The sequence below is a fragment of the Nycticebus coucang genome, chromosome 1, assembly GCF_027406575.1.
Source record: "Nycticebus coucang isolate mNycCou1 chromosome 1, mNycCou1.pri, whole genome shotgun sequence".
NCBI lineage: Eukaryota > Metazoa > Chordata > Mammalia > Primates > Lorisidae > Nycticebus > Nycticebus coucang.
The window spans coordinates 12,612,772-12,627,948 of NC_069780.1; the positions used below are offsets into that span (position 1 = coordinate 12,612,772).

Sequence of the window (15,177 nt, forward strand, 5' to 3'; positions counted from 1 at the left end):
AACTTTAAATGCTTTCTCTTCCATGCAAAAAAAGAAGACAAATAAAAAAATTAGATGGGGTGGCGCCTGTGGCTCAGTCGGTAAGGCGCCGGCCCCATATACCGAGGGTGGCGGGTTCAAACCCAAGCCCCGGACAAACTGCAACAGAAAAATAGCCGGGCGTTGTGGCGGGCGCCTGTAGTCCCAGCTGCTCGGGAGGCTGAGGCAAGAGAATCGCTTAAGCCCAGGAGTTGGAGGTTGCTGTGAGCTGTGTGATGCCATGGCACTCTACCAAGGGCCATAAAGTGAGACTCTGTCTCTACAAAAAAAAAAAAAAAAGATAAGATGTTGTCCTTAAAAAAAAACAAAAAACTCCCCAAGAAAACAAAAAAAGAAGACAAAATGTATAAGATTAGAGATAAATTTTTAAAGAAAAACGTAACTGTCTCCGTGACATGCAGCATCTATCTCCCGTGCGTTACCTGTATATGTGAGTGTGAACACCTAGTATTCAACGTTGGGGCATTTTGAAATTGGTAATTTTAGGCCAGAGTACAGCATTGCATCATTTGTAAATAAAGCTTAATTTGTTAATGTTGATTAATACCGAAGACTATCTATAACCCTAATTCCCTCTGTCCAACTAAAGAGAAGCATTTTAGAATTTAAAAACTAAAAAAAATTGAGCATTTAAATTATTTACATTAAGGAATCAGATGCTAATTTGGTTATAATCATTAACTAACTTGGTTATAATCATTTTGTACACAAAAATTTTTGTGTAGAAAGTTACAGAGTCTCACTTTGTCATCTTGGATAGAGTGCCATGGCATCATAGCTCACAGCAACCTCAAACTCTTGGGCTCAAGCGATTGTCGTGCCTCACCCTCCCTAGCAGCTGGGACTACCATCGCTTGCCACGACACCCAGCTATAGAGATGGGGGTCTCACTCTAGCTCAGGCTGGTCTCAAACTCCTGAGCTCAGGCGATCTACCTGCCTTGGCCTCTCAGAGTGCTAGGATTACAGGAGTGAGCACTCAGCTCAAATCTGTTTTCTAAAAATAATAAATCTTTATTTATGGACTTCTGAAATAGACAATAAAGTCAAAAAATACACAGTTCATTACATATTGAGTAGCTTCAACATGTAAGCTATTGTGTTTGCTAAACGAACAGTATCACCAAGATAAGGGGGAAGATTTTACCTCAAACACAGTTTTTGTGCTTGCCAAGTGAGGAAAAGTATACATTGTTTGACTACTGTTTTGATAAATACATATTTTTCTTACCTATTATTCATAAGTGCCCTCCCAAATGGTATTCTATTTGACAACACATAGCTTATCTAGTTGTATATAAATCAAAGTACATTTTTTATCCTACAATTTTATCTAAATATTCTCCAAATTAGTTCTAAGTTTTAGTAAGATTTATCCTTTATTCCCTTGTTAATTAAAGTCTAGGAGATGTACTTCTAAGGACAATGAGTTTTTTATTCATTTTGTAATAGTCTGTATTTAATGATGAATTATTTTTATAACTTAGAAAATAGCACAGAAAACATTTCATCATAGAACAGTCCCATATCACAAAGAACAATGAAAAAGTCAAAGATGAGAAACAAGAACTTCTTGATTAATTTTCCAAGATGAAATAAAATTAGAAAACAAGAAAAGTATGAAATTATTAGTAGTTAAAAAATACCCAGAGAATTAAAAGGAAAAAAAGTTAATGATACAACTCTGTGTTCAAGGACTCTTTTTAATTAGTTACAAAAATTACCAATTATAACTAAGGACACACTTCTAGTATATCATGACAGTTTAGAGAAACATTCTGTACTTGAACTCCAAGTTCCTATGCTACAGATAGTGGGCCAAAAATATCAATATGCCAAGAAAAAAAACTTTACACACACAATGCAATGTGGATTTCTAAATAAAATCTTGTTACATCTTGATGGCCATCTGACCCAATTAAATGAATCAACTGTCAACTTAAAACCATATAATCCAGAAGTGAGGCTGGAGTTCAGAGATGATACTTCTGTCCCTATAGGTAAACACATTCCTCCCCTAAACATCTCTAAGAAAACAATTTATTCCAACTTTATTCTGCAAAAAATAGTTGAGAAAATTTTCCTTATCTCAATGTGAGATACACAATTATCACAAATTTGTCTAATATAATATGAAAAAAAGTAAGTACCTCTCCCAACAGCTGCTCTTCAGCAGCATGGATCTCCTCCCCATCACTCTGTGCTACTTGGTCAGAGTCTTTAAGAGCCTTTGGTACACAAAACAATTACAGAGGATGTTGAAGAATGTAGCATTAAAAGGTTATTAGTGAACAAGACGAAAGACCCAACCATCAACATTTAGAGATAATTTAATCATAAGAAGCAACACCGAGTACATTTATTTGTGAAATACCATTAGAGGAAAAGCAAAGAACAATTATTGCTAACATCTTTCCTTTCTTCCCTACCAAATGCCCCCCTAGCAAAAATGCTCTTTACCTTAAGTATCTGAGTAGTCATTGATTCCATTTTTCCTCTTACAAAATTCAAATACGTATACCAAAAGAAATGCTCTAACTAATCCCATGCTGTTAAGATGAGAATTATTAATTTATTAAAGTACCTAGAGTCACCATTTGTCATACCATAAAGCATAAAATAGACAAATTTCTTAAATTACATTTCCTTCTTTGTTATGCCCTATCTAAAATTTTAGAAGACAGCTATTTTGTAAGGCCTTCTTACCACATCAGCTCCATCCGCTTTGTTCAAGGCCAAAGCAATCTGAAATAAAAACAACAACTCACCTACTAAACGGAATTCTATTTCAGGGCATACAGCAAATGTTCACCTCTTACTCCCTTCTTGTTGGCAAAAATCCACAAAAGTTCATATCAAGAACAGTATGTTTCAGAAAAGAATAAACTATCCAATACTGACATCAATGAATGGTTCTAATTTCACTCACGTGGAGTTCTACTGCTCAGATAGCATCCCATTCTGCTGTTCAATCACAAAACTAACCTTAAAACAAACATGTTCTCTTCTACTTTGTTTTAAAGTAACAAACTCTTAAAAATATTTCTTCAGGTACTCACTATGGAAAGAACTTACTAGAAGTATTCTGACAATCAGATATTTCCTCATATTTTGCTATCAGATATGCAGTAAAACTTTCATATTAATCTCCTGCAAACCTAAAAAAGTTATAGCATCAACAAGTTTAGTAATAAAATTAAATAAAAACTCTAAGAGAGTGAGCAAAGACACACAGCTCCTGAGCAGGGAGGCTGTGATGTGATCCTCAATCCACCTCACGTTAAAGGAGCACTAATCTTTAATGTGTACCTACAGAGTACAGTATCTAACCTGTACCACGTATGCAACCACCGTAATGCTATAGAAAACTTTAGTCATTTCCAAAGAATGATGAAAGGCTCAAACAAATTACATAATCAGAGAATGCAAAATATTGCCTTCAAGGTTTCCAAAGTCAAAGCATTTTTACTGCTATTGATGTTGATATCAACATTGTAGAATGATAAATAAACCCCTCTTTGAACACTAAAAACTGCAATATGATTTCAACTTTTTATTTTATTCATTGAGTTGTTTAGTGTTTTGCACAGACGAGGGGTCTCCCTATCTTCCCCAAACTTAAGCAATGGCCTTAAGCAATCCTTTCATCTTGGCCTCCCCAAGTGTGGGGATTACAGGTGTGAATCACCATGTCCAGCATGCTCTTTTTAAAGGAGAATTTTTTTTTTTTAAACTATTAAGTAGATGACTTGAACTTTTTGTTTATTCAGGTTCAGTACAATAAATGGCTACTGTTCCTGAAATATCTATTATTTACTTATTAGCTGGACCAACTCAATACATAGTTTGAGACTTGTGTGCCAAACTGTGATAGCCTGAAATAATGCCCTACTTTTCATCACCTAAATTGTAGTGAACCTGGGGTGACCTCTAATAGTATCTCTCTCTTCTCCCCAGGGCCACTGGTTACATACCCTACTAAAATCTCATTGTTATTTCCAAGGTCTGAGTCTTTTAGTGTCTTATCATTCAAGGCTCCAATGATTCCTGACAATTAAGTTTGAATTAAATGTTGTTCTGGCAGCTTCTAAATCTAGGTATAATGTGAAGTTTTGCATTTAACAGTATGTATTCAAAAATGCTAGCAAACACAAATTCTTATTAAATATTTACTGGCTGATTCGAGATAATCTGTGTAGAACTTTATTTAAAAAGTACAATATATAAATATTTATTTGTATAAACACAGCCAAATACTTTCCCAGAAGTTTACCTTCTTTCCTAGATCTTCTTTTCTGTATCCTAGAAGTTCAAGGTATTTTCCACGAGAATCCTCCTCAAAATTTACCTTTTAAAAAAAGACATATTCTTGAAATAAAGATCTACATTTAAAGGGGCAATGTTTATAAGAACTGATCAAATTCTGAGAACTACTGAAAATAGTAAATTCTGCTATATCGTTCTGAAGAGTCACTATTAGAAAAAAAACCAAAAAGCAGTTATTTAAAAAATAATTTTTTAAGGGCGGCGCCTGTGGCTCAGCGGGTAGGGCGCCGGTCCCATATGCCAGAGGTGGCGGGTTCAAACCCAGCCCCGGCCAAAAAATAAATAAATAAATAATTTTTTAAGTACACAAGTTAATTTATTATCCTGGTTGAATAAACTTATGACGCAACTATAAACACAAACTAACTCTTGTTCAAAGTTTAAGTGAATACAAAACTCATATTCTGTGGAATATACTATGTCCTACATAATTTCTTTTTCGAAATTAATACTCAATTACAAAATATAAAAATAAATTCTTTAATTTTAGAATTTAAACTTATTGTATTTAAGACTGCTTTTCCTTGGAAAATTCAGCAACTGTAATAAGAAACAGACATTCCAGTGAAGGTAAAATGACAAACCAGGAAATTCTATTAGTTATTCTACTGTTGAAAACCCAACTCAGTAAAAAGAATGCTTTTTCTCTAACTCCTCTTAAGGACTCCTACAACCTCTCTCCACTATGCCTCTTTCCTCTTTTCTCATTTTCTGTAAATGGATCTACTACAGATATTAAATATTCTATGAATTATTATAATAAGCTCTATGTTTTAATTTTAAACGAGGTATGCTGGATGTTATGTCTCTCTCCTTCAAGGGTATTATTACATTGTTGTTTTTTAACTTACAGAAACAGTATTTCATATTAGGCTTTTCAAAGTAGAAAAGAAAAAATCCTTGACATAAGAAAATAGGTTGTATGCTCTTCGTAGTTTCTTAATTTCATCAAAAACGAGTGAAATCACACATTTTCACTTGTTTCTTTAACAGGAACACAGTAGAATATAACAGGAATAGTTAACATTTGCAGATAATGAAATAAAATGGTTTTAAATACCAACTTACCTTCAAAAAGGACCACACATTTTTTTCAAACTCTATCTGCGAGGTATCGATTTTCTTCTGGCAGTAAGCGATGTAGCCCTGTGACTGAACCACCTGCTGAAGCTGGTCTGACCGGCTAAGGAACTCCTTCTCCGTCACAACCTGACTGACCAGCACACGCTGCTGCTGCTGCTGCTCAGCCCCCTGCTGAGACTGCACCTTGACATTCTCAAACGTAACCAGTTTGCCTCCAAACTACAGAAGAACAAATCAACAAAATCAGTTTTAACCACAGACTAGTAAAAAAATGCATTTATTATAAATAAAGAATGGTGGCCTAAACATATACCAACTTGGAAGACATTAGCTGATACATTCTCCCATACTCCACAATCTGACCTCTACCCTTTATTTATTTATGTATCTTTTTTTTTTTTTTGACATAGAGTTTCACTTGGTCACCCTTGGTAGAGTGCCACGGCATCTTAGCTCACAGCAACCTCAAACTCTTGGGCTCAAGTGATCCTCCTGCTTCAGCCTCCCAAGCAGCTGGGACTACAGGAGCACACCACATGATTTGTGGCTATTTTTTAGAGAAAGGGTCTCACTCGGGCTCAGGTTGGTCTCAAACCCATGAGCTCAGGCAATCCACCTGCCTCAATCTTCCAAGTGCTGGGATTACAGGCGTGAACCACTGCGCCCGGCTATTTATGTACCTTTTTTGAGACACAGTCTCACTCTGTCAGCTGGGTAGAGTGCCAGGGCATCTTAGCTCACAGTAACTCAAACTCTTGGGCTCAAGAAATCCTTTTGCCTCAGCCTCCTGAGAAGCTGGGACTACAGGCCGACCCCCCTTTACCTTTTACTCTTCCTCTCCATAATCCACATTCTAGATGAAATGCACTATTTTCTGTGCCCCACAATTTCTCAGCCACTTGTTTTTACTACTTTCTACACACTCATACCACTACTCTTCCAAGGCCCTGGCAGATGTCACCATTCACCCCAGATACTCACAGCACAGTATATATCTCTTTTGATTCAACTATTAGCTACTTATATGTCTTTGTCTTACCTTCCATTCTAGGCCCTAAGTTTCAAGGCAGGCTCTGTGTTGGTTTTATTCTTTTCTTGTGTAATTAGTTAATATCTGATTAATATATTCATAAAAAATATAGAAAAAGGAGGAAACATAGGACCAAATTTGTTTTTCACACTCAGTAATGTTTTGTCCAAGGATCAAGGCCTTTACACAAAACTATCCAATTAAAGGTCAAGGTGTTTAGGGTGTTTCTAATATCAGACACTATAGAAAAGACCAAGATATTAAAAAAAAAAGCCACAAATCATTATTGTTAAGAAACTCACATGAAATAAAAAAACTAAACATAACAAGTACCTGTTAGCAGTACTGAAGAAGTTATTTTGATTCCTCATCTCTACTGAGTTCCAAACTCAAGAAAGGAGCATTATTTATTGAGTACTAGTGAGCAGAGGTAGGGAAATGAGAGAGGAAGATGTTCACTTTTCAGTCCAATGATAAATATACAGCAAACACCTTCCATCTGACAGGCACCACTCTAGGCATTGGGAACATACCTGTGAATTAGTCTCTGTTCTCATGTAATTTATATTCATCAGGGGGTGAGAAAGGGTCAGCTGGACAGACCCTTTTTCTGTACAGATGGATTTTTTTAAAGCTCATACATGTGTAATTTTATAATAAAAATGTTCTGATTATGTAGAGAAGAAAAGAACTAGTTAAATGGATGATGAAGCGTCAGAGAAAGTGGTTCCAAACAATGGTAAATATTCAAAGGCAGAAGTGCAGACAGTACAGCAGACCAAATAAGACAAATAAGATTAAATCCAAAGAATGGATTTATAATGACGGAACATGTAACTAACAGTCTATTTTATAAAAATAAATCTGGAGTAAGTGATATAAATTGGAGGGGCAGAAACAAGCAATAGACATCAATCAATGAAGAGTTTAGTATAAAAACATAAAGAGGGCAGCGCCTGTGGCTCAGTGAGTAGGGCGCCGGCCCCATATACCGAGGGTGCTGGGTTCAAACCCAGCGCCGGCCAAACTGCAACAAAAAAAAAAGCCGGGCATTGTGGCAAGCACCTGTAGTCCCAGCTACTTGGGAGGCTGAGGCAAGAGAATCTCCTAAGCCCAAGAGCTGGAGGTTGCTGTGAGCTGTGATGCCACAGCACTCTACTGAGGGTGACAAATGAGACTGTCTCAAAAAAAAAAAAAAAAAAGATGAAGAATTAGGCAGAGCATTAGCAATATAAAAGGAAGAAATAAATCCAAGAGATTTAAAAGAGATCAATCCTGGGACTTGAAGATTGAATATGGGAGGCCAAAGAAAGAATTCTGAGACTGGTTACTAGAATGACAATCATTAAAGTAATGTAACTGCAGAGATGATGCAGTTTGTGGAAATAAGAATACACAGAATTACATAATGTGAATAACTCCTTTATGACAATAAAAAATGCAGTGGGGGTGGATTTAAATAAGTTTAGTATCTATATTTTAGGCAAGATAACCAAGAGGATCACTTTCTATCAGTATGTATAGTAGGGATTTGATTAGACTGGCAGTAGAACAGCTACAAGTTTTATAATTGTGTCACATTAATAAGGTACAGAATTTAAAAGGCAAAAGCATAAAAAATAACTATAACTATAAAACTGTATTAATAATACAAAACATAAAAGTAGTAACTTGGGACGCTGATAACAGTGGGGAGAGGAGACATAAACAGCAGAGTTTTTGTGTTACTGACATTCTCATGACCTTTTCAAATAGACTATTACAACTAACAACAACATTTTATGTAATCCACACTAAAATTACATAGAAAATATCCACAAAAGATACACAAAAGAAACTGAGAGCACAGTCAAAGCGTATCAGTAAAAAAAAAATTAAGAAAACACAAAGGAAGGTAGCAAGAGAAGAAAAGGGGGACAAAATCACGACAGGACACATCAACACCCCAATCAAATGACACGGAGTGACCAAGTGGATTTAAAAACAAAAACCAACGTCCAATTATATGCTGTCTATAAGAGATTTTATTTATTTATTTATTTATTTATTTTTGAGATAGAGTCTCACTGTGTTGGTCTCAGTAGAGTGCTGTGGCTTCATAGCTCACAGCAACCTCAAACTCTTGGGCTTAAGGGATTCTCTTGCCTCAGCCTCCCAAGTAGCTGGGACTATAGGCGCCCACCACAGTACCTAGCTATTTTTAGGGACGCTCTGGCTCAGACTGGTCTTGAACTCATGAGCTCAGGCAATCCACCCACCTCAGCCTCCCAGAAGTGCTAGGATTACAGGCGTGAGCCACCGTGCCCAGCCTAGTCAAATGATTTTTGATAAGGACACCATGACTATGCTATGGGAAAAAGATGTCTCTTCAATAAATGGTATTATGAAAACTGGACATTGATATTCAAAAAACTAAAGTTGGATCCTTACCTTACATCATAAACAAAAATAAACTCAAAATGGAGTAAAGACCTAAATGCGAGACTTAAAACTATAAAACTATTAGAAGAAACAGGGTGAAGTTTCATGACATTAGCTTTCATGCTAAAAATACAGGCAACAAAAGCAAAATTAGACGAATGGGACTACCATACAGCAAAGAAAACTATCAATGGAGTGATAGGTAGCCTATAAAATGGGTGAAAATATTTGCATACCATACACCTCACAAGGGATTAATATCCACAATATACACAGAACTCCTACAACTCAACGGTAACAATAAAATTACCTGATTAAAAAATGGGCAAAGGACATGAATAGTTATTTCTTCAAAATAAATAAATAAATAAATAAATAAATAAATAAATAGGGCGGTGCCTGTGGCTCAGTGAGTGGGGCACTGGCCCCATATACCAAGGGTGGCAGGTTCAAACCCAGCCCCGGACAAACTGCAAAAAAATAGCCAGGCATTGTGGTGGGTGCCTGTAGTCCCAGCTACTTGGGAGACTGAGGCAAGAGAATTGCCTAAACCCAGGAGTTGGAGGTTGCTGTGAGCTGTGACGCCATGGCACTCTACTAAGGGCAATAAAATGAGACTCTGTCTCTAAAAAATAAACAAATAACAAATAAACAAATGGTCAAAAAGCATATAAAAAGATATCTAACATCGGGCGGTGCCTATGGCTCAGTTGGTAAGGCGCCAGCCCTATATACTGAGGGTGGCGGGTTCAAACCCGGCCCCGGCCAAACTGCAACCAAAAAATAGCCGGGCGTTGTGGCGGGCACCTGTAGTCCCAGCTACTCGGGAGGCTGAGGCAAGAGAATTGCTTAAGCCCAGGAGTTGGAGGTTGCTGTGAGCTGTGTGATGCCACGGCACTCTACCGAGGGCCATAAAGTGAGACTCTGTCTCTACAAGAAAAAAGAAAAAAAAAAAAAGATATCTAACATCACTACTCTTCAGAGAAATGCAAATCAAATTGAGTCACCCAGGCATATTAAGATGGTTATTATCAAAAAAACAGAAAATAACAAGCACTAGAGACAATGTAGAGAAATTACAATTCTTGCACACTGTTGGTGAGAATGTAAACTGGTGTAGCCACGGAGGAGATTCCTCCAAAACTTAAAAAGAGAGTAAGTGTAATGTCCAGCAATCCTACTAGGGGGTATATATTTCACAGAACTAAAAACAGGATTTAAAGGAGATATTTAAAACAAAAAAACAAAAACAAACCAAAAAAAAAAAAAAAAAAAAAGGAAAGAAAGAAAAAAGAGAGAGAGAGATTTACACAACCATGTTCATTCCAGTATTCATTCACAATAGCCAAAAGGTGGAAGCAACCTAAATGTCTATCAACAGAGGAATGGATAAAGAAAATGTAGTACATACATACAGTGGGTTTTTATTCAACCTTTAAAAAGAAAGAAATTAGGGATGGGGGAGGATGGGCGGAGGGAGGGTGATTGGCGGGATTACACCTATGGTGCATCTTACAAGGGTACATGTGAAACTTACTAAATGTAGACTATAAATGTCTTAACACAATAACAAGAAAATGCCAGGAAGGCTATGTTAACCAGTATGATGAAAATATATCAAATGGTATATAAAACCAGTGTATGGTGCTCCATGACTGCATTCATGTACACAGCTATGACTTATTAATAAATAATAAAAAATAAATAAATAAATAAAAAGAAGGAAATTATGTCATAAGCTACAACATGGATGAACCCTGAGGACCTTAAGCTAAGCGCAATCAGTCAATCACAAAAAGACAAATACTGCTTGATTCCATTAATACAGGGTGCCCATAAAGTTTGTGTGCAATTTACTACGTTAAAAATTATTTTAAATTGCTACTCGGGAGGCTGAGGCAAGAGAATCGCTTAAGCCCAGGAGTTGGAGGTTACTGTGAGCTGTGTGAGGCCACGGCACTCTACTGAGGGCCATAAAGTGAGACTCTGTCTCTACAAAAAAAAAAAAAAGAAAAATTATTTTAAATTGCACATGAACTTTATGTCTACCCTCAGTTATTTAAAGTAGTCAAACTCCCCAAAACAGCAAGTAGAATGTGCTTATCAAGAACTGAGAGAGAGGGAAGAAATGAGGATTTGGTATTCAGGGATACAGAGTTTCAGTTTCATAAGATGAAAAAGTTCTAGAGACCCATTGCAGAACAATGTGCTAATGCTAGTTTAGTATATATTTAAAAATGGTTATGATGATTAATTTCATACTATTGTGTGTTGTACAATTAAAAAAAGTTGGCAATTAAAAGAAAAATTAGAAGGAAGAAGAGAAGGAGAGAGAATATTTCCTTCCCATTTTAAAAAAAGAAAAGGAGAGAAAGAGAAGGAAGACAAGTTTTTAAAATAAGGGAGGAAGGCGATAGATGTTGGTGATGGTTATACAACAGTGGGCATGTATTTAATGTCACTGGACTTTGGGTTTGTTTTTGTTAAGCGACAGTGTCTCACTCTCTCATCCACACTGGAGTGCTGGCAAGGGTGAGATCAGAGCTCACTGTAAATTTGAACTTCTGGGCTCAAATGATCCTCATCACAGTCTCCCAAGCAGCTAGGACTATAGGTGTGTGCCATCGTGCTTCATTAACCTTTTAAATTTTTTGTAGAGATGGGATCTCACTATTCACATATTGCGCAGGCTGGTCTCAAACTATTTGCTTCAAACTATCCTCCCAACTTTGCCTCCCAAAGCACTAGGATTATAGGTGTAAGCCACCATGACTGGCCTGAACTGTGTATTTAAAAATGGTTAAAGTGATAAATTTCACTAGGTACATTTTACCACAATTTTAAAATAAGGAAAAACAGAATAGGCCCCACTTTTTCGGAGAAACAATTTGAATGATGAAAAACATACAAACATATCTTAAACCCAAACTTTTTTCCATCTGAGTGACCCCATAATAACACTTTGCTATGAAAAGTCCTTTGTGCCTATGGACCATAAAAACAAAATCCACCTACAGAAAAAGAAGCACCAACAGGCCTTCGGACCCACTTGGGCGGCTTCTTCAGCGGTAGCACTATACTATGCTGAGCAGTCTGCTGCGGAATTTGTAATGGAGGAAGGGGCTGTCCTGTACCAAAGGGATCAAGATTCCCAAAAGACGATGAAAGCTAAAAAAAGAAAAAAGAAAAGAATCTGTAACTTACACAAACTATGTCTCATTTCTTTCAAGTCATAGCCAAGGAATTTTTTTCTCACAATTATACAATTGGTCAGCAAGGTTGATCACCAAAATCATTATACAATAGGAATATTTTTTCAGGTGTTATGATAAAATAAACCTTAACACTTCCTATTACCTTGTCAACTTGTTTCTGCCTTAAACCATCTGTGCTCCCTCCCATGATAGAATAAACACTGATACGTCCATCAAAGGAAGCAGCTGATAAGACAGCAGGATTGCGGGGACACCACTGAATGTCAAAGCACCACTGCGTGTTGGTGGGAAGTTCGTATAACACCTAGGTCAACAAAAAAACAAGTAACAAAACTCAGAAAAGGGTATAACCACTATGAAAGCAAAACACCTGCATTAATGTGGTCAACAAGTACATCTAAATGAAACATTTTCTTTCAGAAAGTGCCTTTGGCCAGGAAAAATAGTACTAAGACTTCTTTAAGTATAAGAATGTTTAATTATAATAAGTTATTATAATAAACAGAAATATAACTTAAATTTTCAAACAGATTTGAACAAGGCTATCTTAAAAATTGAAATTTCCTTGTTTTTAATGTGCATATGAAAGAACACTCTCATTAGAGTTAGCTTGTGAAACCCTAAAAGATCAATGGTGTCCTGTTGAACATTTTTGTTTGGAAAGACCCAAACAACCATATTTAAGTTAGTTAAAAATCAAATTTTAAAATCAATCTAGAGAGGGAAGAATTCACCAAGAAATTTGGCTTTTAGTCAAGAAAGAAAACATGAATTATACACACCAAACCTACCACTGCAGAATTCTAACAGAATTTAGCATTAACAGCTTTCTTTAGAAATAAAAGGGCATGGAAAAAAATATAGAAAATGGCCGATATAAAACCTATGTAACAGTGTGATTGTTGCTAACTCAAAAGTTAGTGTGATAGTAACACTATTCATAAAGTGTACATTTCGGCCTTAAAAAATAATTCAAATGAACTTAACTTTGGCTTTATGGGACATTAAAAACATTTTATTTTATAAAAAAAAATAATTAAAGGAAAAGATATTTACCCTACTTAGGTTTTTGATGCTATTGATACTTAAATCACTTGCCTATTCCTACTTTGCATGTGAACCAAAAAACTAACATTTTTACTTGCAGCATGCCCTAAACACCTCTTCCTTCAAAATCAAAGCACACAAATAACTGAGAAAATGACAGCAGAATTTTGAAAGCCATAGTGTAAAATGCTAGATGATTATTATTTGGTCTACAAATTACATGAGGTAAAATTTACTAATTATTTTAACTTTTTTCTCTTGTCTCCCCTAATTTCAATGTTTCCATACACTGCTACACCTAAAAATTTCAAGTCAGAAATCAAATAACTAAAGTCCTTGTTTTCATTTTAACAATATAGGTTAAAATCTAATGAAGGTACTCTTATTTTTATCAGTATTCCATCAGAATAACTACAAAAGCACTTGCAACACAGAAATATAAAAAAGGCAAAAGTATAAAAGCAGTAATTTATATTCCTGCCTCATCATTCAGAAGAGACTGAAAAATTCTATCTACTGATTTCCAAAAGTGCAGGACATCTTCAGGAATGATAAAGCAGCCACAGACCCAAACCTCAAACCATCCTATACCGACAATGCCCATTTCCATAAATCACATATGAAATAAATCCAATTAAGTATTTCTGAGTGTGGGTGATAAATACATTTTATTGGAAATGAGAGGGGATGATTATTAGCTTTAGTAATACTACTTCAAAGACTGAAAAAAATTCCTGGTTGAAATAGCTGAGTTTAAATAAGATTCCTAATAAAATCCCTGACACAAGGCCATATACTTTTCACAGAATAATACACTAGCGAATCCATATGGAAAATTTCTTTTGTAGCCAGAAATAATACGCTACAAATACTATAAGGCTGAGAAGCATTTCCTCCCTATACCTCTCCTGTGTTTGGGTTGGAGCAGAGAATCTTAGCGTCTTTTCCGCAGCTCAGTAACAATTCAGGATCTGCCATGCTCCAAGCAATTGCCAAAATCCCCCTATAAGAAACACAAAGGGACAAGGAAATTTTTAATCTTGGGAAAATCAAACTTCAAATTGTTTCTGTCTAAGCTTTGGACATACACTCTTGACAGACATGTACTTTAATACAGTATTTCTAGAAAGCAACTTACTAATGTGGATACTCTTTGATCATTACAAAGACACAGATGTTCAATGTATACAGTTTGATAGCAAAAATTTTTTTTAAAATGCCCAACACCACAGACTATTTAATAATAAATTACAGACCATATTTTGATGAAAAGTATGTAGATAAAAATTATATTGTAGAAATCCACTTCTTACTATTATATAGTATTCATGATTAATGAAAAATTCTTATCTAACTACATGCATAAATTATCTTACTTGTATAAAAATTATAGAGAGATTGGCTCAGCACCTATAGCTCAGCGTCTAGGGTGCCAGACACATACACCAGACACATACACATACCCTCTAGGGACCAGATGGATTTGAATCCAGCCCAGGCCTGCCAAACAACAATAACTACAACCAAAAAATAGCCAGGCATTGTGGTGGGTGCCTGTAGTCCCAGCTACTTGGGAGGCTGAGGCAAAAGAATCACTTCAGCCCAAGAGTTGGAAGTTGCTGTAAGCTGAGATGCCCCAGCACTCTACCAAGGGCAACATAGTGAGACTCTGTCTCAAAAGAAAAAAAAAAAAAATTACAGAGAGATTGTGTGTGTAAGAATGAGATATATACATTAAATATTTTATTTATGGATAGGTAGGAAATCTTTACTTAATGTCACTGACAAGTTCTTGGAAACTATAACTTTAAGCACAAACAACACATATTAAAACCAAAGCACAAACAACACATATTAAAACCAATTTCATCATAGGCTAACTGCTATAAAGAACAACTAAGTTCTTAAAGCATACTTCTGACCACAAAAACATCACCAAACTTCTAAATAAAGACCCCAAATACTTGTGATAGTAAGCACGGAAATAAATGTGAATTATATATATACTTCTGAAAGG

At 35.9% G+C, this 15,177-nt stretch overlaps 1 protein-coding gene across 27 annotated transcripts in view; it reads right to left on the reverse strand.

Moving 5' to 3' along the window:
• Positions 1-15,177, reverse strand: part of SEC31A (SEC31 homolog A, COPII coat complex component) — a 78,670-nt gene that overhangs the window by 43,238 nt on the left and 20,255 nt on the right. For 13 of the 27 annotated variants that reach the window (XM_053595343.1, XM_053595273.1, XM_053596259.1 and 10 more), the window contains exons 8-14: positions 14,064-14,163; positions 12,256-12,417; positions 11,914-12,066; positions 5,433-5,666; positions 4,312-4,386; positions 2,745-2,783; positions 2,189-2,266 (exon numbers count right to left, since the gene is read on the reverse strand). In XM_053595343.1, the coding sequence (XP_053451318.1) occupies positions 2,189-2,266; positions 2,745-2,783; positions 4,312-4,386; positions 5,433-5,666; positions 11,914-12,066; positions 12,256-12,417; positions 14,064-14,163 (841 nt within the window). The remainder of the gene's footprint in view (positions 1-2,188; positions 2,267-2,744; positions 2,784-4,311; positions 4,387-5,432; positions 5,667-11,913; positions 12,067-12,255; positions 12,418-14,063; positions 14,164-15,177) is intronic. The other 14 variants (XM_053596362.1, XM_053595994.1, XM_053595773.1 and 11 more) reach the window with 2 other exon arrangements.